The sequence below is a fragment of the Streptopelia decaocto genome (assembly GCF_964273445.1).
Source record: "Streptopelia decaocto genome assembly, chromosome: 5".
Classification (NCBI taxonomy): Eukaryota; Metazoa; Chordata; class Aves; order Columbiformes; family Columbidae; genus Streptopelia; species Streptopelia decaocto.
In genome coordinates, this window is record NC_138659.1 from 24,142,073 (window position 1) to 24,164,614 (window position 22,542).

General features: G+C 39.5%; 2 protein-coding genes across 2 annotated transcripts; both read left to right on the top strand.

Moving 5' to 3' along the window:
* The first annotated feature begins 925 nt into the window (after nt 1–925).
* GCLM (glutamate-cysteine ligase modifier subunit) lies at nt 926–13,227 on the top strand. The gene is made up of 7 exons (XM_082054019.1): nt 926–1,262; nt 4,078–4,143; nt 5,752–5,836; nt 6,583–6,639; nt 7,842–8,044; nt 9,238–9,352; nt 11,076–13,227. The coding sequence occupies exons 1-7, from the start codon at nt 1,143–1,145 to the stop codon at nt 11,243–11,245; spliced, it is 816 nt and encodes a 271-aa protein (XP_081910145.1). The 5' UTR covers nt 926–1,142; the 3' UTR covers nt 11,246–13,227.
* Nucleotides 13,228–13,427: 200 nt separating this feature from the next.
* Nucleotides 13,428–21,771, top strand: DNTTIP2 (deoxynucleotidyltransferase terminal interacting protein 2). Its single transcript, XM_082054012.1, has 7 exons — nt 13,428–13,580; nt 14,545–16,295; nt 17,455–17,590; nt 18,265–18,360; nt 18,747–18,911; nt 20,041–20,150; nt 21,613–21,771. The coding sequence occupies exons 1-7, from the start codon at nt 13,479–13,481 to the stop codon at nt 21,704–21,706; spliced, it is 2,454 nt and encodes an 817-aa protein (XP_081910138.1). The 5' UTR covers nt 13,428–13,478; the 3' UTR covers nt 21,707–21,771.
* Nucleotides 21,772–22,542: the final 771 nt, after the last annotated feature.

Genomic DNA, 22,542 nt, shown 5'->3' on the forward strand with positions numbered 1-22,542 from the left:
TGGGCTGGGTTAGACTCTCTTGATTTTCATGTTAAAAAGAAAACAAAATTACTGGTTTTCCAAATAAGCTGACATTTCAGTATATTTCACTTCCAGATGCTCTGTATTCATACAATGAGGAAAATGTTTCAAATGCATGAAAGTAATCCAATACGGAAAAGTAATCAGAATGCAAATATGAAGAACATTTAAAATAACCTTCTGTGCAAAAGAGCGTTGAGGCAGTGCTGCAGACTGACAGAAGTTATGCAAATTGATTCTATTAGCTCAACGTGCAGCCTGGGGAAGGAAAATCTGATAGAAACACAACTCCAATTCCTGCTCTGACAGCAAAATCACAATTTGTGGTGCACCGTTCACTTTAGTTGGAGGGGGAGAAGGGGAATCTCCAATACAGAGGGACTTTAAAGTTCAGGGTGTAGCTTCCCCAAAGCCACGTGGTCTTAAAAAAAATCCCCCAAGCATAATCCTCCAGGTTTCATCCAGTGCGTCCTCACTGAAATCAGCTGGTATAAAACCGGAGTTATACCCTGACATTAAGTTTTAAGTTCCATCGAAACCCAAGCACAACCAAAGCAAACAAGCGTTTGGTTTGCTTTATGGGGCCTTTTATCTCCATGTGTTATCGACCATTATTTGTTACTTAAAAGCGTCATGACTAAAATTCAGATGGTTTCATTAATTTTACTAGGCCTGCAGAGCAGCCAAAACAGCGATGTTTGCAGGATGGTGACACCGGCCGCCGCCGCTCGGCACCCGCCAAAGTCCGCGGAGCGCGGCAGCACCGCCCGAGCCCGCGGCCTCCGCAGGCCCCGCCCCGCCCGGCCCCGCCCCGCCCGGCCCCGCCCCGCCCGGAGCCGGCCCCTAGGGGGCGCTGCTCCGTGAGGCCAGCGGCCTCGTGAGAGGCAGTGCGCAGGCGCGTGGCGGGATCTCGGGGCGGTGCTGGCGGGGCACGCGCAGGCCGGCGGGCGCCCTCCGTCCCGCGCTGGGCCCGCCCCCCCCCGCCCATTGTCCTCGCGCCATGTGACCGGGGCGGTTGGAAAGCGCGTCCTCCCCCCGCACCGTTATTAGTGCTGAGTCACGGCGCGGGGCTGCCTGGGGCCGCAGGGAGCTCGGTGGTTGTCGCAGCGCCAGGCTTCTCCATGGGGACGGACGGCGTCCGCGCTCTGCTGGAGCAGGCAGGCACCCTCATCCTGCAGACCGGCAACCTCCTCAACTGGGGCTGCCCGCGTAAGAAGTGCCCGTCCACCCCCGCCGAGGAGGTGAGCGAGGCGGGCCCGGGTCTTCCCCTCGGGGCGGGCTGCGGGGGGCGCCTGCGCGGCGAGGTGCCGGGGTGGGCCGTGCGGCAGCCCAGCGGCCGGGGGAGCTCCCGTTGTTGGTCCCGGCGGGTGCGGGGCCGCCCGGGCGATCAGGGCACTGTCCGGTGCAGCGTTGTGTTTGTGGCGCGGCGCGGCTCGGTGCCCTCAGCGGCCGCAGACGGGCATCCTCGCCCAACCGCCGCCGCGTGCCCGCCCGCCGCGTGCCCGCCCGCCGCGCGTGTGGCGTGTGCCCGCGGCCGCACCGGCGTGTGCGCGCTCGAGCCGTCAGCTGCGAAACGCAAAAAGGCGCTTTTTTTGCTGTTCTTTATGTCTGTTTTTTGCGGCGTTCCGTGCCGGCGCACAGCGGCGTGGCGCTCCGCAAAGGCAGCTGTCGGTGAGGGGCGCAGGCGGCAGCCGCTGGGGTGTCCCCCGTGCCACGCTTCGCTGGCTTCGGGTCTGCCAGGAAACCAGAGCGTGTCTCTGCTCCCGGGAACCACGGGTCAAAACACTTAATAGTTTAGGTACTGCCTGTGATGGCAGATGAGGTTCTTGATAATTCTTTAGCAAGAGAAAGACTGGAATAGATAGAAGGTTGCATTGCAAATAATGAAAAATCTTTTTTTAACCTGAAAATAATTTTAGTAGTTTCTTACTCGTAACAGGTCTCAGCTGGCATTCTTTGTTAAATATTGAAAGAACTTTTTAAGAACTACTTTAAAACTATTACCTCTAGCTGTATGTGCCAGCACTTGAAGTAATCCTGATAAAATGGATGGAGGTCCTGTGGGCATGAACTTCAAAAACCACTGTATTTGCTGTCTTGTCATGACACAGTGATTTGAAAATGGTCATTTAGTAATCGGAATTACTGTTGTACTGGCTGGTTATTGCTATGTAGTGGCACTGTTGCTACTCTAGAAGTTGGTTGATTGCATGTTAGTCATGCACAAATGGTGAGAAAGGTGACTGGGAAGATGATGTAATAAAAAGGACGAATTCATCATACTTTTATTTACTTGTCATGTGGTGATAACTCTTTTATTTGGCCTGGTTGCTTATTACAACGTTCTGTTATTTGTGTGAAATAGGGATAGATTCTGTATCAAAGAGGCAGCTGTATCATAATGGGCACCCTTTTGTGAGTAGTTTCCAGAGGGTTGTTAAATAAAGAGTGGCCAGTGTGCATAACTAATCAGTTAAGGTATTTAAATTCATCTGTTTACAGGGAAATATGCATTTAAACACAAGGCTGCCTGCTTTCCAGAGGCTGGAATTCCAAAAGCAAATTATTGACTTTAATTATGAGAGATAAATTGGTGCTTATCTCTTCTTTTGGTGTAGTTAGTGTGTGTATAGCTCTCAGTGGCAGGATGTAAGCTAAAAGTTTGCAAACTATAAACCCTAATGTTAGGAATTTGAGGATGTGACTGTATTTGTGAAAGCTGGTCAAAGCAGCTGAATACGCTGTACTTTTCACATGTGTTGAGGGCAGGGGAGCGGTGTGCTTGGGAGACGCAGGCTTGGGCGTCCTAACTGCAGTGGAAGTGTGAAGTGTGAGAGTTGCAAAGTAGCAGTATATAGAATATACATATTAAGTACTGTCTCACTTTCCTCCAGAAAGGGAAAGATAACATTTAAAGTTACATCAAAACAGACTGAAGAGTTCCAGCATTGTGGATAGCTATTTAGTGGGGGGAAGCCAGTTCTTGCCTTTTGACTAAGTTATTTTTTCAAGCCATTTTAAATGATTGGGGAAGAATGTGTAGGAATTGTGTTCACAAAGTATTATTACTGGATTATGTCTTAAACTTTGTGATATTCAGTTTTATGATGGGGGTGGCTTCTAGTTTATGCATGGTGTTATGGGTGCTGTGAGTCATTGTTAGGTGTCACAGGAAATTGCTATTTAATGGTACAAAGTGTTTGTATTCATGTAGGTATAAAATATATTGCTAGAAGTGAAGTAAAGCAGCTCTTAATGAATGTGCTCCTCCCTGCGGCAGATACCAGTTTTGACAGTACATTTACTACTTAGCCTGGAGGGTAACAACTCCGGAGATGTGTCAGAGGGAAGCTACAGCATTGGGACAGTGGAAGCACTGGTACAATATGCAGTTAATTAGCTGATTTAGACTTAATAGTTATTTCTTTACTATGTTCAAGAAAATCCATTATCAGAACCCTACTGAAGTTTATTTTGCATCTGTGGATGCAGCAAGAAGGCAGGTGTGGGGAAGGATCTGAAGGTTCCCCCTTCAGTAATGAAGGACTTAAAAGCATTAAGTGGTTTGGCACAGTGGAATAGGTAGGCAGTAAATGAAAAGGATCAGATGCATCTTGGAAAGAGAAGTAATTAATACAGTGAGTATTTAGTGATTGATTGTAAAACTTCTGAAATTTCTAGTAATGTTGCAACATGTATGATATTATCTGACTATGCTATAGCTCAAGAATCTCTACAAAATAACCAAAACAAACAAAACCACACACCCTCCCTCCAAAAAAAAACTAAACACAACACCCAAACCACTCCATATGCTAGTTCAACTACAGTACTTGTTTTACGGCAAAAACTCTTTGTGAAAGAGGAGAGGAAAATATGCCAGTAAAAGTAAACTAGTTTGAACAAGTTTTGGATGGAAGCTATGAAGGAAGAATCTTCTGTGGTTAAAGGAATGGTGTCCTTACTTCACCTGCCTTGTCTGTCTTATGTGTCTATTAATCCTGTTCAGCGCAACTATAACATACCTACACTTCAATATGAAATAATATTTTGTAGGTACGGGACTGCATTCAGAGAACACTGACTAAATGGAGCTCAAAGATTGGGCAAGATCTGAATCAGGTAAGAGATGTTATGCATGTTATCCATGTTACACGTGAAAACAGAGAAATATGTAGATAGTTACACCTTTTAAAATATAAATCAATCTTAAATTTCTGTAAAAGTATCTGCAGCTCCAGATATCTTAAAAGAGTATTTCTCAACCCCTCTGGATTTTTTTTTTAATATCTAGTAAACTTGGAGAGGTTAAGAAAAAAATACCAAAGTAAAGACAATTCTTAGCAAAGTAAGTCCTTGTTTGCAAGATTTCAAGTTAGTTGTTGGGGCAATGACCAAAAAAAAAAAAAAATCTGTATACCTCAGAAGTTTGCTGTCATGCTTGTAGAAACTCAATGGAGAATTACCTAAACTACAGAGATGATAAACTGGATAGCATAAGATATTCCCATTTGAAGGGGAACTCTGAAGCACAGCCTTGGTTGACTCAAATATTTTTGAAGATGGTAAAGTGGCGTTTTTTTTCCCTTAAGAACTAAAGTCTTCCACAGATTTCTTAAAACCATAGTCATGGGCATCTGACATCATTATCTTCATGTATTTGGCTGCTTCCCTTTCACCATTGCTTCTGAAGTTCAGTGAAGCAGTAATAGGTTCCCATTTAATAAATTTGCTCTCTGAAATATTGGCATTTTCCTGGCAGTTTCTTTGGGTTTTGTGACCAGTTTGACATCAACTGCACGTTGCTGTGTTCCACACTGCAGTGCGGTGAGGCAGTTATTGCTGAATGATTTGAGGAAGGTCTAATGATTGCTGAAGAGGAGAATAAAAATAGACATTTGTCTCCGTAAGATGTAGCGATTCAATTAGTGTAAGCTAGATTTTACTGTCAAAACACATCAACTGCATGATTCCAAATTATTTTATGAATTAATAGGTTTCCAGTAATTTTTTTAAAATAAATACATAAAGACATACAGAACAAACACAAACTTTTGTTTAAAATATTGACTGTATGGAATAATTCAGAGTCTCGCTTGCAGATTTTTTTTGTAGGGAAGCAAAAATTACCAGAGAGTTCTTGGTTTTGGGTCGTGTGGTATATATCTCTGTATAACACAAAATCTCATGTAGATAAAGCCTTAAAGTCATCTTGTACAAGCTGATGTAACATGTCAGCCTAGTCTTAAATGAAAATAGAGGGGAAAATCTCCGAAACTTTCCTAATTTTCAGTTTTAAATCTGTGTTTTACAGAATTTTTGTGTTAGGCTTCTCTGAAATTACAAAATACTTCTATGCAAAGATGTTCCTGTAATTGACAATGTGTTTTTTTTCAGCTAGTCATGAGGGTTTTTTAATAAAGCAAGGCAGCTTGAATTGGCACAGCAATCTGTTCACATCAGAAAGTCACAACACTACTGAATCTTATTCCATTAATTCTTAGCAATAATTAATATTTTTTGTATTAAGGGCATATGGAGCATTTCATATAGCTTTGTTTTCCTGTCTTCCATTCAGAGATCATAAGCATTGGCTTACATTTTCTGCCATTGCATATTTATACTTTTTGTTTGTAACTCTACAAGGCTTTTTCTTTTTTTTAAACATTCTTTAGAAACTTCCTGTCTCCTCTTGACAAGTTGTTCCTAAGTCTCATGTACTTACTGCAGGAAATACTGGAGATTCTGGAATGTAAAGTAGACTCAGCTATAGAAAAAATAAATCCTGAAGAAAGGGATGAGTTGAAAGTAACAGGTAAGAACATAGTAAAAAATCCCTTGGCATAAAAAGGTTTCACATGCAGTTAGAAGATGTTCACATATGTATAGTTTTTTCACCGTGTTTTGTAATTGCAAAGTCAAATGACATCAGTGCACACTGTCATACTTTGGGTAGTCTAGAAGTTGGCTGAGAAAGACTTGAATTCATACTTCAGGTTTTAAAGCAGCTCGGTATTCTTCTAGTTAAACTTACATCCCCTGAAGTCAATTTAAATGTATTTTGTGAATCTTTGACTCTTCTGAAGCAAAATATTACAAATAATATTGCAGTTAAGGAATAGCATTGGAAGCACATTTATTTGCATAACTTTTCCAGGTTGCATATGGTGAACTTGAAGGAGGCAATCCAAACTAACAGTAGTACATTTTGAGTCTCAGTAAGTTGTGAAGAGGTCTGTTTATACTATTATGTTTGGGGTTTTCATACAGGTTGTTATGGTAACTGCTTAGTGTCTTGATGCTTAAACCCTAGCTTTAGAGCTTATTAGATCATCTAACTGGATGATATCTTTTTCTGAGACTGCACCACAACTTTGAAATTTAAGATGTGTCTTTATTGGGCAGTCACCTTTCAGAAGTGTTTGTTTTTTTCCAGTTTTTTAAGTAATTGATGTATATTCTAAGAGCCAGTTACCCAAGAACTCATAAGTAGTGTGTATAGCTATATATTTAATAATAGATGGCTTGTTTAGATATTGATTGCAGTTTCTTTGAAAATAGCAAAACTTTTCATCATTGGATCAAACTCTTCATCAATCAGAGATGCAGTTGACTTGGGTAAGTGTGGAACTCAAACTTCTGGTAGGGTTTCTTATTTACTTTAGAATTTAGAAATAAATTTAGAACCTTTTCCATCCAAGTATTTAGTGACTGTCACAAGTATCTCTTGTTTTTCTCTGAAGAGGGACTTAAGTAATCAAGTCTGTTTACATGTTAGTTCAGTCAGCAAACTTCTTAAATGGGGATTGCTGTAACCTTGGGACAACAAACTCAAATCTAGTTCCTTGCTTCCAGCAGGAGCATGTTTTTATTTTTCCATCCAGAACTTGTTAAACAGTTAATATGTGGTGGTTTAGTAACAGCGATAAACCTCAGTACTAACTGTGTAGTATCTCAGAGATTATTTAGGAACTAAAACAATACTGAAAGCAGTCGATGAAATAGCTGAGTTTTATTGAAGATAGAATACAATGGCTACACTGATACCTAAAGTGTTGTTAGCCTAAGACAGTAGTAATTGTGAGCAGCAGCACTACAATTCACCACTTTGGAATAACAGTTGGGCATAAGGTCCAAAGAACAAGGGGTTGGATATCTTTCTTTTCTATTGATACCTCAGTTAACAGCCTATTTAAGTTGTAGTACCATTTGTTAAAAATGCATTCATAGAATCCCTCTACAGAAGAAAACAATTTTAGTGACTAAGTTTTATTCTTTTTGCTATGTAGAAGAGGCCTCGTGGTTGGCATCTTCCCTAAAGTTCAGTGATACTCTAAGACTTACCACTTCTCTCTGGCAATTTATCTCTCTATTGCTTTTCATGCAACTCATAATATATATCAAATAGTTCCCCTCGTCTGTGCCTTGTACTTCAGTTATAGTTTGGGGTGAAAGTTAGGAGTTCTAGAAAAAATTGAGAGTGAAGGAATCCAGAATTGTACCTTACCACTGGCTTCATGGAAAATATAACTTTAACATTAAAAAGGAAAAAGCTTCATATTTTGTTTTGTGTAGTTCCTCTCTGCCTTCCTCCAAAACTCCCCAAGACCTACAGTTGAAACTTGACCTTCAGCTGTATGTTTGATTATTTGCTAAAAACACTGTTGCTATCCTTGGCTTCTGATACACTCAGAGGTTCAGGTGGTGAATGGGGAGCTGGCAGAGTGAAACAGGAGGTGTGTCTTTTGCTGAGTTTGAAAATTCATGCTGCTTATGTTTGTACCTCACAAGATTTTGCAGTCTCTGTTCTTTTTCCTCAGCATGTTCTGCCCTTGGAGTTGCTCAGTTAGACTCGGTCATTATTGCCCCACCTCCTGTTGAAGATGGAAATAGCCTGTCGTTGGAGTATCTGCAGCCTTATTGGCAAGAACTTGAAAATCTAGTTCAAAACAAAAAGATTGTTGCTATAGGTACTTCTGACCTAGATAAAACACTGTTAGAGCAGCTGTACCTATGGGCACAGGTGAGAACGAACTTCCTACGTGTAGCATTTCTAGGGCAGAGTAACTGTTTTGTTGGCTGCCACATTGTTATGATCTTCTGTTATCAATGGGTTTATATACAAAATATTAATTAGCCCTGTTATTTTCACCACCTTATGGAAGGTCCCAGTGTAGTTTAGGGTGGGGGAGGCTCAAAGTGTGTTTGTCCCTGGTTCAGTACTTGTTCAGCAAAGGCTGGAAACCATGCATCCGTTCAGTAGCAGGTTCTTTGTAGTAGTTAAGGTTTAAGTTTTGAATGCTCTTATATTTAGTAAGGAGTACAAACAGTACTCTTAAACCTTTGGATTTATTCCAGTGACTCTGAAAACATAGCTGTTTAAGCTGTGTTATTAATGGAGGGATTTCCCCTTAAAAAGATACTGTTTGTGTCTTAAGCTTAAATGTAAAGGGGAAGACAGGCTAGGAATCAAGTGGCACAATATTTTTCTGTCCAATGTGACTAATTGCCTCTTGTAACACTTAAGTGATGGAGGTCTATACTAGTTTGTGCCCCTGCTCATGTAGGCTTGTGGATTTACCATTTTCTTATTATTTCCTTGAATATTCCTCTTGTGACATTTTTTTGTGGTATGTGAACATATTGTATTTTCATAAGAGGTCCTACTGAGAGTTCTGATCTGTGCTCTTTGCTGTTTGTGTATATTGAGAGAACTGAGGGGATTAATGACCACCTGCATGGTGACCATGGATGCAGTTTGTGATGAGCAGAGTCAGAGTGTCCCATTTATCTTAATCTGATCTAGGCACTTACCTAAAGGCATGGAAGACTGCAAATTATATATCCTTAACAAAAATTATCTGGATTTTTAAAAGATTTTATTTTATTTCAAACACACATCCCTATAATGTTTTTACTACAACCTGCTGCTGTTTAGGGAACACAGCAGACAGGAAGCCAAAATGCGTTAGTACAGTGTGTGGCAGCATCTGAGGTTAGATGCTGTTCTTGTTTTGGGCTCTGTGCTGCAGGAAACTGCACATGTAGGAGTTGCCTGTTCAGCATCATACAGAATTAATTGACATCCCTCAGACCTTAAAATAATAGTCAAAGGCAAATTGTTCAAAGCAAAATTTCTGTTGTAATAGAGGGCATGGGGAAACAACTAAAGTACATTAATTTTTTCTTCTTATAAAAGTATTCTGTTACTTTCAGGTGAAGCCAAGTAGTAATCAGGTGAACCTAGCTTCCTGTTGTGTGATGCCACCTGATCTCACAGCATTTGCAAAACAGTTTGACATACAGCTGTTAACTCACAATGACCCAAAAGGTAAGGCTTTGTCAGATAACAGAAGGCTTCTAAATGCATTTATCCAGTACAAAATCAGGAATAATCTTTCTCTGAACTTCAAACTTTGTTACATTTGAATCCTGAACAAAGGATTCTGGAAGCTTCATCTCTATAAAATTTTTCTACTAACTTCTTGCTTTTGCCTCAAAAAGGGGAGGAAAGGTGATCTTTTCCAGCCTTGGATAGTTTATTGAAATCATTTCAATCAGAGAATAAAATAAATAGAAGAACAAACTACTGAGAAATTTGTACTACATATGTTCAAAAAATAGCATATTTCCACAAAACATAAAATGAAATGACAGTTATATTGCTCAAGGCCAGTAAATGACAAATGCAAGTCTACTTGCACAGAACTTGTCTGTGAAATACCTTGCATAGAAATGTTGAAGGTCAGTTGATTTTTTTTTTTTTTGAGTAATTTGGGAATGTTAGCATAAAGAAAAGTTATGCTTTAATGTTATGCAGGATTCTTTCAAAGTAGTGACTTCTTAAAATAACATTACAAAGAGTTGGCATGCATGTTTTATTTGTTTTGTGCCGAGATTCAATTAAAAGATTGAAGGACTTGGAAGCTTTCCTTTAGACTCTAGAATTCTGAGTTACCAGCACCCTAGAATATTCTGGGATATTATATTAGTCCTCTCAAACATCATCTAATCTTATTCACTATAGTGATGCCTTAAACATATTGCAGGAATCGTGAGCAAGAAGTCTTAATCAATATTTAGCTCATTCCTTCCCTACATTCTTCCTTATGACCAACTATTTATGATGATCATACTTTTCCTTCTCCTTTCTTCCCATTCCCCCCAAAGGAAAACAGTATTTATGAAGTACATGTTCTATAGTACCACTGTTAGAACTAATGAATTTCATCAGTGCTTGAGCATGTATCAGCACTGCTCTGGCAGCACACAGGTTGAATTCCCATTCAATGTGACAGTTTTTGCGTCCTGTGAAGTCCAAAGTGCAATCTGCAGTTTAGCAGATACTCTCTATTGAGAGTCATGAAATGAAGAAGAGGATTTGTATAGGAAACAAAGCAAGGAGTGATTCCCGTATGCATCATTTGCTAAGCTTAACTTGTCTATTAAGGTCAGCTGAGAAGTGTTGAGAGCATCTTTTGGGAACATTCCTCATCAAAGAGATTGTTCCCTTCACTGACACTGCAGAGGAAACAATGAGGTTTTTGTATTTGCTGCCACCTTCCGCTTCGTGGCATTTAAGCCCATTTTTGTTAGTGCTTTCTGGGCTTGTGGTTATTAGGAGCCCAGTTATGGGAGATGCTATAAATGTTGAGCTTCCAGTGACTGCAGAGGTAACTGAGAATACTCTATACTTTGCTGATGTCAGCTTTGTGCTTTACTCACCTCTGGTTTGCCTAGCTAGCTTCTCAAATTTAGTTTTCATTTTCTTCCTGCTAATGGCTCTGCTGATCAACTCTATTTCATACTGTAGAAGTCTCAGTTAATTAGTTTGGTGAGAAATGCTCAATGTTGCAAAAAAAGTGTCCTGAAGGCTTCTTCTGTAATATTCAGCTGCTTTTGCCCTACATGCATTCTGGAAGACTGGATCTGTGGAGTGTCTGGCACTGCTTAAGATTTTTGACTGTAGAAAAAGGTTTCTCTTACTAAGTGTTGCTTTTTGTAGCTGTGTACATGACATTATTTAAAGCATCAATATCCATTTTTAACTTCAGAATTACTTGGTGAAGCAAGTTTCCAAGAAGTTCTTCGGGAAACCATCCAGAACATGAAAGCACATGAGTGGATTCCTTTATGGCTTCTACGGTATTCAGTCATTGTTAAAAGCAGAGGAATTATCAAGTCCAAAGGCTATATTGTGCAAGCTAAAAGAAATGCCTCTTAAAGCACTTCCTTTTTATTTTTTTTTCTTCTTTTTTTAGTGGCTTACTGTTTCAGTTTCTTGGGGATGGGGAGGATATTGCTTTTTTCATAAAACACATTTACAGCATTTGTAACAAAGACCAAAAGTTGTAATTATTCAGTGTGTTGTCAGCAGGAGTGTCTGCAGTGTTCTGATACTTTTTCTTTCTTAACCTATTGACCACTTAATTTAAAATACGAAATGTTTGGGGTTTGTTTTTAATTGAAATTATCTATAAACAGTTTAAAATATTTTTTGTATGACCAGTTCACTGTAAAATTATCATTATATTTTAGCTGCCATTTAGGTAAAATAGAGAAACTTATATTTTTATTTAAAATTAATTTCTCTTAAAAGTTACTTATCTAACAGGTACATAGATTTCAAGCATTCAAGGACTAGTTTTTATAGGAAATAGTCATCTTTTCTGAAAAATTATCCCAAAAAATTAAACTAGTATCTCATTACTTGGTATGTATATATAGGCAACTCAGCTGTTTCATTTGTGTGGATGGGAACATTGCTTTCTTTTTAATATAGTGTAAAAGACCTCTATGATTTAGAAAAAAATGCATCTTCAGAATTACTTTCTGATTGTTAACTTGAATTCCTTCTGGCTTCTTTGTGCCTTAATATGCTTTGTTTAGTGTTTGCACAAGTGCGATAGCATCTTTACCGTTGGAAATAGAAAATGCATTATTGTGTGACTGTTTAAAATAAGAATTGAAAACAAGTGATGAAAAATCTGCCTATCAAAAGTTGAATTGTGCCTGTCTTCTTCTCAACTGTGGCTTGTTTTTTTTGATACTCGTGAACTAACTACGCACTCAGAATCAGCCAAGTCATAACAGTAAATACCGAAGTTGTTCGCTGTAGGATTGTGTGAAATGGATGTCTTGTTTTGGGGTTATCTGGGAAACTTCATTGCTTGAGTGCCATTCAGAAATGATGCAAGCAAGGGTTAGCTTGACATTAGGTGTATTTCTGTTGGCAGCAGCTTAATGCACTGGCTTTTGAATCTTGGAGAGGCTGCGGCAGCTAAGGTAAGGCTTCTGGTTTAATGTAGTCTTTCTGTCAAAAAGGCCTTTTCATTTCCTTGGCCTTTAAATCAGAATAACTAGCAAAAGCTCAACTTGTAGTTCAGCAGGAGCTCGATACTTAGTGTCTAAAATACTTATTTTCCTTTTGATTTCAGACAGGAGTGGGGTAGTAGTAGTACTCATTAATGTAGCTGTATGTATTCTGAGATTTGGGACTGTAAGGGAATGAATTTCCACCAACATCTTCCAAATTCTGTCATGTAGTTAGTGGAAGCTGAATGCTCGTAGGTGGTGTCCGGAGTGTCATTCCTGTACTCTGTTCCACTATGGTAAAAGATTAATATTTTCCAAAATACCTTCAGAGCCCTCGAATATCTCTAGGTGGCAAATACTTCTTCAGTTCTTTTGATAAAAGAGAGAGAGAGGTACTAAAACTAGTAATGCATCAATAAAAGTGGGGTTTTTTTTAATGAAAATGTAGGGCTTTTTTTATGTTGGGTCATTGTGTATCAGAGTTAAATAATGACATGAGTTTCATTTCAAACTTCCCTACCAGCTTTGAGTTGTATGCCGCTGCTGATTAACTGATGTCTGTAAATTCTGTCTCTGTGTTTGGCTCTTGACATTCTGTGTTGTATTATTCATATGTGGGCTCAGTTTTATAAATTGAAATGCTACAAGAGTTGTGTTAAAACATTGTACTGGCTGCTCTAGTAGGATAATTATTTATTTCCTTTCTGTAAACTGTTAACAGTTTGCTTGCTGTAGAAAAGTACCCTTTATGATCTTATTTTTCTAGAGTTTCAGTGTATAATAACGTTTTATCAGATTATCTTATTAATTTGTTTTGCATCAAACATGGAGAGATGTGATTTCCTTCCATGAGGAACTTGAAATTTTGAATTAAAATTTGACATTCTTGTAGGCGTTCAGTCTGTGCTTTGTCTGAATTGTCGCCACCTCAGTAACAGTGTTTTACACGGGGTCATAAAACGCTCCGCAGTGTCCCCCGCGCTGGGGCCGCAGCATCTGCGGGCACCTGCAGCCCCTCGGCAGCACGGACGGGCCGGCGCGCGGGTGCAGCCGCTTCCGGGCCGCAGCGCAGCCGCCGCTCCGCCCCGGGTGCCGCGGCCGGAAGAGCGGCCGGAAGGGGCAGGCACAGCGCGGCTGACAAGATGGTGGTCACCAGGCGGGCGGCGGCGCGGGGGAGGTGGCAGCGGCCGCGGGCTGCGGGAGGCGGCGGCAGCCCCAGCCCCTCCGCGCCCGCCACGGAGGAGGTGAGCAGAGGCGGCGGCGCGGGCAGCCGGGCAGCGCCCGCCGTGCGGGGCGGCGCGGCGGCCGTGTTCCTGCGCGCACGCGGCCGGGCCGCGGGGCCCCGCTGTCCGCAGCGGGCGGTGCGGTGCGTGCCCGCGGCTGCGCTGCGCGGGCGGGCGGCGGGGGTAGCGGGGCAGCAGTGCCGCTGCCCGGCCGGCCCCGCTGGGCCCTGCCGGGGCTCGCAGCCGGTGCAGGTCGTTCAGCCGTTTAACGGCGCAAGTTAAAGGTCAGGGCAGGTGTGGGGGTGCTTTACCGTTGTTTTTTTTTTTTTTCTTTTTTTTGCACTGCAATTATTTTAGCATTTTTTGTGGTGTTTGCTCTAGGCGTGCAAACACTGTCGCATAAGTACTGATCGTTTAGGTTTGTGTTGATCCAACATCGTTCTGGTTTTGGGAAGATCCTGCTCTGGCTGAGTGTTATTTCTTTCCAAAGTTCTGAATTGTCTTCCAGGTAACGTACAAGCACGGTTGAAGAAGCAGATTATTGCTGGCGTTGCTGAGAGGCCAGTCTGCTCCTAGAGCTGCTACACTTGGCTATGGAAGCCATTTTGGGGCATGTTCTGCCAGTTCCAAGTCTTCTGTGTTTTATAGCTGAGCAAATTTTCAGTTGTTTCTGAACATCCCTTCTGGATTTGCTTCCCATGACAGCTTGCCAGAACGTTTTAGAATTAGAAGATACTTGTTTATATTTCTTAATGTGTTTGTTTAATGTTTTTAATAGATGTGTATGTTTGACCAAAAGACAGTAGACAGCAGATAAGCAATTGGTGATTTATTAACACTTCTTCCATGTAGGGTTATTCAGAGGTATGTACTGTTGTCAGCTTGAGTAGAATTGTTTAAAAAGGACTGTTAGTGATTTGTATAGCATCCTTTTTATGGGTTGGTTTCACCTGTCAATAGCACACTTTTTTCACTCCTTTTCTAGATGGCATCTGCTGAAGTTAGTACTCCTGTGCCTACGAGGATGACTAGAAGAAGAACTAAGTCAGTTTGTAAGCCAGAGGTAATTCAGGAATCTCAGTTCGAAGAAGTGGAACATGCAGAAACAAAGTTAGATGTCAGTGATAGCTTAGAGGTGCAAATTACTGCAAAAGAGAACGCAGCTATTCATTCAGCACAATCAGTTGCTGAACCAGAAGCTGATGGGCATGTGTCAGAAGCAGAGTCAAACTGCTCTGATGTGTCTGGTCTTCAGACACCTTTGTTTGTAAGAGTAACAAGAAGACGACAAATTTTAGTTCCTTGTCAGCCAGATTCTCCTGACAGAAAAAGACATGACAAGACAACTTCTCTAAATAAGTTAAGCAAGATTCTGGATGAAGATGATATCTCTGAAGCTGAGTCTTGTTCCTCTGCTGTTTCTGGTGTCCAGATGCCTAATGTTACCAGGACTGCAAGAAGGCGGCAAAGCAAAAAGAAATTACAGCCGGATACAGTTGGTGAATCCCGTAGTGAAGATATTTCTGATGCAGAGTCATGCTGCTTAAGTTCTCAGAAGGAACTGTCAGTCACTACCAAACGAATTACTAGGAGCATGCAAATGAAATCACAAGCGGAAAATACTAAGCAGACTGAGAAAGGAAACATAATTGTTTCAGAAGATGAGAATTTAATTGAGGACACAGTTAGATCTGAGCCAGTAATAATTTCTGATTCTAGACCTGCTGCAGAGCTTGTCTCTGACACAGAAGATGCTTCTTCTGTAATTGAGGATAAGAAAGAACTCAGTTCACCTAAAAGCAAATGTTCTTCCAAGTCTGCCAATACAACCCAGAGTAAAGAGGATTTGAATGGTGTGACACCCAGCAGTCTTACAAAAATGAAACGAAGTGACACCGAATCGCCTAGGAAAAAAGCCACGAAAAATCCACAGACTGTTGGGGTAGATTATTCAGAGGAAACATGTGGTCAAATACAAGAACAACACTGTAAAATACTTGTGGTGAAGGGGAAATCAGAGCATATGGATCTTTCTTTGACTGATTGCATGAGTCCCAAACAATTTTTAGACTCCCAAGTGCAAGAAACAGCAAATGAAAGTAAAAAAATTCCAGAGTGCAAAAGAGCAGATGCTGAGGCAGATGCACAACAACCTTTCACCCATGCTGATAAATTAAAAAAGGGTGAGCCATCTAGTGCAGTGAGCAGCCCACTAAGGGATGTAGCTGTTGCCCAAAGAACTGATAGTGTTGGTAGACGCAGGATGCTTGAAATCAATGGAGACAAGGATCAAGACAGAACAGGAGAATATGCTGAATCTGTATCACACAGAAGGGGAAGATTGAGCAGTGGAAATGATTCTTTTGCATTGTTTCTGAGCAAAGATGAAAGTGATGAATCTGAAAACAGTGATGTGGCAGACTCAGATACACTTGAAGAGAATCTGTGTTATAAAGAGGCAGATGAGAGGACTCCGTCCCTTAACAAATCTTTAAAAAACAGTTCACTGCATGCTGAAGGGCTTTTTGTAATCGATACTAAGCCTGGCATGAGTTCCAGCCAAAAGTATTACTTAGATCATGTAGAGCAAGATATTGATGCTGAAAATAAGCATGAAGGAAAGGAAGAAGTTGAAGAAGCTGAAGAAGCCTCAGATCTGGAAGAGACTGAAGAGGAATTGATAGATGAAGATGAGAAGGATGAAGATGATGATTTGTTGAAAAATAAGAGTGATGTGTAAGTATCTTTCCGGGAATAACTAAAGAATCTGCATTTCATTCAAGCATATGCATAGGATATGTGCATTACTTGTTAAATGATGTGAAACAAAAGAGTAGGCTCATCACATAAGTCATATTGATGTGCTAAGTGGGGTCACACGGATTAGAAAATAGAAATATAGTCCATAAATTCAGGGTTTAGGGATTTTTTGTATATAGCAGAACAGAACTCTGAAATATTTAGGTATCTGGATGCCTTGTATATGTTCAGCTTGAAAAACAAAATGTGAAACTGGGCTAAACTGGTCAGGCTGACTTAATTGCTTATTGAAGTCCCTGTTTTCTTAATTGTCGATTTCATTTTATTTTTTAGTTTGGATATAAATAACAAAAAGTCCAGTATATTCCTTATACGTTGCTTAATTAGATCATGCTTTTTAATCCTAAAGTCACATGTACTTTTATGTTTTCAGTTCTTGCTGTTCTGTGGGATGGTGATAAACTACACGTGAAATCAGCCCAGCACTGAATCAGAGAATAATTTAGGTTGGATGGGACCTCTTGAGCTCTTGTGGTCCAGCTCCTGCTAAAATCCCTTTATATGCTTCATGTTTCAAGCGTAATACTCTGTTTAAGTTGAATAAATAAGTCTTCATCTCATAAAAACCTTCAGGCAGGCCAGAAGTTCTACAAAAACTTTGCCAAGCATTCTATGTAAAGACATTATAAACGATTAGTCATAGTTTGACAGAAAGTTATAAAGAGCTTGCATTAACAAGCATTCAAACTACAATAAATACCTGTTGTACCTCTTTAGATATTACCATATTTCTCCATAATACTTAATAGCTGTCAATTTTATAGAAGAGAGTAATATCTAAGATAAGAATACAGCATTAGAATTAATATGAAAGATTTGTGGAAGTGATTTCCTGGGTATTGTTCTTTATTAAAATCTTACTTCACATAATAGCATGATTTTTTTCCATGTCGTCTTCTGTCACCTCTAAATGACATATTTCCTCTAGATACTGAGACTTAAAATCATTGCAGAACCGAACCTAAGTTGCAAGGATGAGAAAAATGTTTTTTCTGACTGTCTTTCTCAGAGGACAGCATAAGATTGAGCTGCATACTTGTTAAAATATTCTCATCATTAACTATTTCCCTTTTAGTTTACAGCTTTCCAGCAGCATAGACCCTGGTTTGAATATCAAGAAGCTTGGAGGTTTATATGTTAGTTTTGATGGAAAAAAGCAGAAGCCCAGATCAAGTGTAATTGAACAATTGAAGGAGAAGAAGAAGGACCAGGTAATGTGTTCAAAGTCGTGCAGTTACCTGTTGCTACAGTAACACAAAAAATATTCATTTAATAAGGTGGGTTTACTTGTTTTTAGAGAAGTATCTTGCTCTGTGGTTTGCTGAGAACTTCTTTTTGGCCAAATTGCGTATTTACATTTGGTTTTAATGATGAGAATGTAAATGTATGTGACGCTTCAGAAACTGAAAAGCAGTGCAAGTAGCAGCACTGTCCTGTAAGATGAAATGAAGCTGATTATGTCTGCAGTTTTGCCTGATGGTACATGAAGGTCTGCTAACAAGATCTGTAGACCATAGCAAGACTGAATTTCAGTAAATATGTGTCTATGCTATCCCTAATACGGAATTTTATTTCAAAAGCACCCCTTGAGATAAAAGGAATGTGTCATTTTTGTTGAGACTGTTAGGTTCATCCTTGAAAGCCACCTTTATTCAGGCGCATTTGCTATCTCACTGCTTTCAGAGCTTGTCAGCTGCTTTCTGTTGTTGGCCAGGGTTATCTTTTGAAGATCCCTACTACTTTTGTTGTGGATCAAATAAGTATTGTATTATAATGCCTCCTTTTAGATTCTGCATGATTCTTTTGGTAGGTTCTCTGAATAGGATAAAGCAGTAAAAATTGTATCAGTGAGGTGACTGTCTAACATCAAAAACAAATCTTACAGCTCTTGCAGAAGAGTATAATAACTCCAGATTTTGAAAAAAAAGAATGTGTTCCACCCTTCAGGGAATCGCTTCACCAGCTCAAGAAACAGCGCAGGGTAAGTGAAGAGCTGATAATGCCTCAAATGACGAAACAATCTGTGGTAGAAAGCCCCTTGCTGAGGCCGTGTGCATGTACAGGCCCACTGGAAGTGGTGTGATGAACTGCAATTTTGTGTCCTCCGTGAGCCCTCCTGTGAAAAGCCATCCTTTCAGTCTTTAGTCACCAGCACAGTGAAGTGAAAGGTACTGTGCTCAGATGCTACAAATCTGTTGTTAATACAGCGTTGATGACCTCTTTATTATCAGGGTCATAAAATACACTTTTTTAAGGTACAGAGTTGTGTTCTAAAAGCTGTCTCCGTCTTTTGGAGTAGAGACTTCCCTGCTCTATCCTGTCCTACTTGCTGAATGCAGATTTATTGTTCTTGGTATTGCATCCTAGGCAGAGAGAGAAAAAACAACAGGTGACGGTTGGTTTGGTATGAAAGCCCCAGAAATCACCAATGAATTGAAGAATGATCTTAAAGTTTTGAAGATGAGAGCTTCGTTGGACCCTAAGCATTTTTATAAGAAAAATGATAGAGATGGTCTACCCAAGTACTTCCAGGTAAGGAAGCAGCAGCGGGTGGCATTGTACTGCTGAAGTTTTGAACTGTTCTCGTTCCCTGCCTATTTTGTAGGTAGCCTCTCTGTTGATTTACTTTCATAGCTTAATTATTAAAGTATTTTGATCACTTGGCTGCGGTTTACAACTGCTTAACTCTCTATTACGTATGCATAGATGCTGCTTTTTTAAAATTTCAGCTGATCTCATAGAACTGAACATACATCTGACTTAATCCTTTTCCGGAACCCTCAGTGGACTAGATTTTCACTGCTTTTTTTAAGTATGGGCCTTTTTTAACAAGCATGTAGAAAATAATTAACATTTATTTTCGTAGTAGCTAATACAGTTTGAAGGGAGGCAGCTAGCTTTGTGATCAGTCAGATTTTCTGCTGCTGTAGCTCTCAGCTCTGAAGTGGTTTACATAAAGAAAATAATTACTACAGAAACTGTAGAAATAAGCTTCCATCTGCTTGTGCCCTTTTGAATAGTTAGCATGCTTGAGGAAATTGTTTTAATTTCTCAAAATATTACTCTATGTTTTGAACTTTCTGGGCATAGAAAAAAATTGAGACAGAAGTGTTCCACATAATGAGATGTGTACGGGTCTCTTCTCACCACATGGAACATGTAGTTCATGTATCTGTACTGCTAACCTGAGTCATCAGAACTGCCTGACAGGCCAGATGGAAAAAATGTGATGCATTCCAGGATGAAGCCCTTGTATTAGAGCTGGATTAACTGCTGTGTAACCATCTAGCAAAACCACCGCATGATAGAGAGGTTGCAGTTAAGATGGTCATAAGGGCTTCCTTTCCCTCCTTGGGAGAATGTTTGGAAGTTAAGAACTGGATTTCTTTTATGAATACAAGCATTGATACAGCAGTCCAGTGTTGACAACTGTACAGTCTTAAAGCTCAGGCTCTCCTCTCTGCACTAAACAACGAGACAAAAAGTGACTCTGCATACAGAGTCTTTTGATATTCTTTTGATATTTTACACTCTCTTAAGATACCATTCTGAGTTACTCTGTAGGTGTCTTTACACTTGCCACTGAGGATTAAAAAAAAAAAAAGGCAAAATAAGGAACATCTTACTGTAGAGTAAAAATGTTTTCATTTCTGCTTTCTAGGTTGGAACTGTGGTTGATTCTCCCATAGACTTTTACCATAGTCGAATACCTAAGAAACAAAGAAAGAGGACAATTGTAGAAGAGCTGCTTGCGGATTCTGAGTTTAGAAGGTATTTTAAAACAGTTTTGTATTTTTAATATCCTATGTAAGAGAGGAGTATTTTTAACTGTATATAATACCATTTTTGTTGGTTTTACTCAGCTTATGTGGGGTTTTTTAATACTTCAAAGAAAACTTAGTCTGTTTTAGCATTTCAGCAGCATTGAGAAGATCTAAGGGATGGGATGATTAGACTCTGACAGCATATTTTTTATCTTCATAAGTGGGTTTTATCCAACTCAGGTCATTGCTGTTGGCGGTCACTCTTAGAATAATGTCAGTGTTGAAGAGAGAACAGTCAGCCCTACTCTGGTTTGCTTCTAAAATAAGTGTCTGCATAGGCTTACACCAAAAACCAAGGGCTCTGAATGAGTGATTTATGCCTCCACTTTTTGTTGTTTAAAGGCTGATCTATTTTTATTGGCATAATAGATAGAAAAGTACTGACTAATTCTCTGAAATTTGATGTGATTTCATTTTATAAGCATGTCAGTCTGCCACCTGTCATAGGAATCAAAATTGTGCCAGAAGTCTTACTTGAAGAATAAGGTTGGATTAATTAATGTTTGCTTAACCTACAATTTCTGGAGTTAGATCCCTTAGTTGACCCATTTTGATATTGGTTATTACATTATGTTAATCTGCACTTCTTTTTGTCACATAATGACATGGTTTTTTGGAAGTAGTACATAATTTGGAATTAAAATATTCATGTCAGGCTTGTAAGTTAAATATTTATGTTGGGAATGCAAGTTTGTATAGTTATTTCTTAACTAGTTTTCTGGCTTGACCTGATTTATAAGATGTTTTTAGAAGCAAATTTTAACAACTAACATCTCTGAAATTTCATCAGTTAATTTATTTTGTGGCTAATTAAGGGCTTTAAAAAGATACTTCAGCATCAGTGCAGATATGTCAGGTTTCAGTCTTGGAATTAAAAGCCTCACTACTGCTCAGTGTGCAATGATCCACTGTGCTAATTGGTGTAGGTACCTGAGGAGCTAGCAACTCATCTTCAGTAAGTATATCCTGTTCGTTTTTTAGTGCTACTCTCATCTTAGTTTTCAGTCTTGAGGAGAGTAAGGGTGATTATCTAGAGTTTGCTGAGAAGGTGGTAAACAGTTTGTTCATGGTATTGTCGAAATGGCTGAGTCTGCCCACCATGAGCAGTAGCAGTGCTTTAGAAAACTGTCCACGATGTGATTGCATCTGCAGTAAAGAACCCCCAGTTATGTCAAAATTAATGATTCTTCAATCAAATTTCCTTCCAAACCAAATTTACCTGCATTTATCATTAATCTAAGTGTTGATTTCCCTTTACCTAGTTATAATTGTACAAAATTAAACAAATCCGACTCAGAAAATATGAGAAGACTCCATTTGGCAAATTATATATGTAGACTACTTTCCATGTTATCTTTTCGTGAACTTTGGTTTACCATGCTTAAAAGTAAATTATCTATTTTGTTCAGATATAATAAAAAGAAGTATCAGGAGATCATGAGTGAAAAAGCAGCTTTTGCAGCAGGGAAGAGGAATCGGAAGAAGAAGAAATTTCGCAATTAAGACTTGGAAGAAAAATAACAAGCTGGAACAACTTGTTTGTTATAAAACGTTTTACAGAATGCTTTGGTTGTGGTGTTTTTTTCTTTTTTAAGATTGCAGCCCATGTGCAAATTGAGGTTTAGGGAATTTCTTGCAGTGAGAATTCAGTAGGGAGCTTTATCAAATGATCAGATATCTAAATTTAAAATAATTTCAATTTTTAAAATAATTTTTGTTTCAAGTAGTGTTTAAAAGATAATTATATAAAAGCATAATTGTTAAGTGTGAGCATGAAATTACAGCTTCATGGATTGTGGTCTTTTCAGGCCTCAGTCTTTAGTGAATTAGTGAATTCAGTTTAAAGTTATGTGTCTAAATCACCTTGGCACTCTTTATATGCCAGAACAAATTTTTCCATGTCCTGTCAAGAGGTGCTGCTGGCCAATTCTGTGATATAAGGTATTGAGAAATAGTTGGGTCGTGAAGGGTTTATTTCAGCACAGACTATAATAGGATTGAGAATGTCATGGAATTCAGCATATACACATATATATATTTAAATATTTTAAAAAATAATATATAATGTCTAGATAAATATAAAAAAGCAATGACGTTATAAATTACATATTGCTTAGTGAATAAAATAATGTAAATATGTATTATGTATAAAATTTGACATTCAGCCATATGTTGGTTTGATTAATTTTTACCATTTGATAATTGTCTAATGATATTTTTGAAGATAATTTGACAGTGGGGTCCATTGTCTAGGGTGCAGAGTGCAGATGGTGGTGTGGCAGCTGATCTGGAATAGTTCTTCAGGTAAATGAACAGCATGAGTTTGGAAGGGCCTCTGC

What these genes read in the sequence shown, in the direction of transcription:
- GCLM (XM_082054019.1), top strand. Translation starts at nt 1,143, where the DNA reads ATGGGGACGGACGGCGTCCGCGCTCTGCTGGAGCAGGCAGGCACCCTC. An exon ending in TTGGGCAAGATCTGAATCAG is followed by an intron (nt 4,144 to 5,751) that starts GTAAGAGATGTT and finishes TACTTACTGCAG; the next exon opens with GAAATACTGGAGATTCTGGA. An exon ending in GGATGAGTTGAAAGTAACAG is followed by an intron (nt 5,837 to 6,582) that starts GTAAGAACATAG and finishes CTTTGAAAATAG; the next exon opens with CAAAACTTTTCATCATTGGA.
- DNTTIP2 (XM_082054012.1), top strand. Translation starts at nt 13,479, where the DNA reads ATGGTGGTCACCAGGCGGGCGGCGGCGCGGGGGAGGTGGCAGCGGCCG. An exon ending in AGCTCAAGAAACAGCGCAGG is followed by an intron (nt 18,361 to 18,746) that starts GTAAGTGAAGAG and finishes ATTGCATCCTAG; the next exon opens with GCAGAGAGAGAAAAAACAAC. An exon ending in GCGGATTCTGAGTTTAGAAG is followed by an intron (nt 20,151 to 21,612) that starts GTATTTTAAAAC and finishes TATTTTGTTCAG; the next exon opens with ATATAATAAAAAGAAGTATC.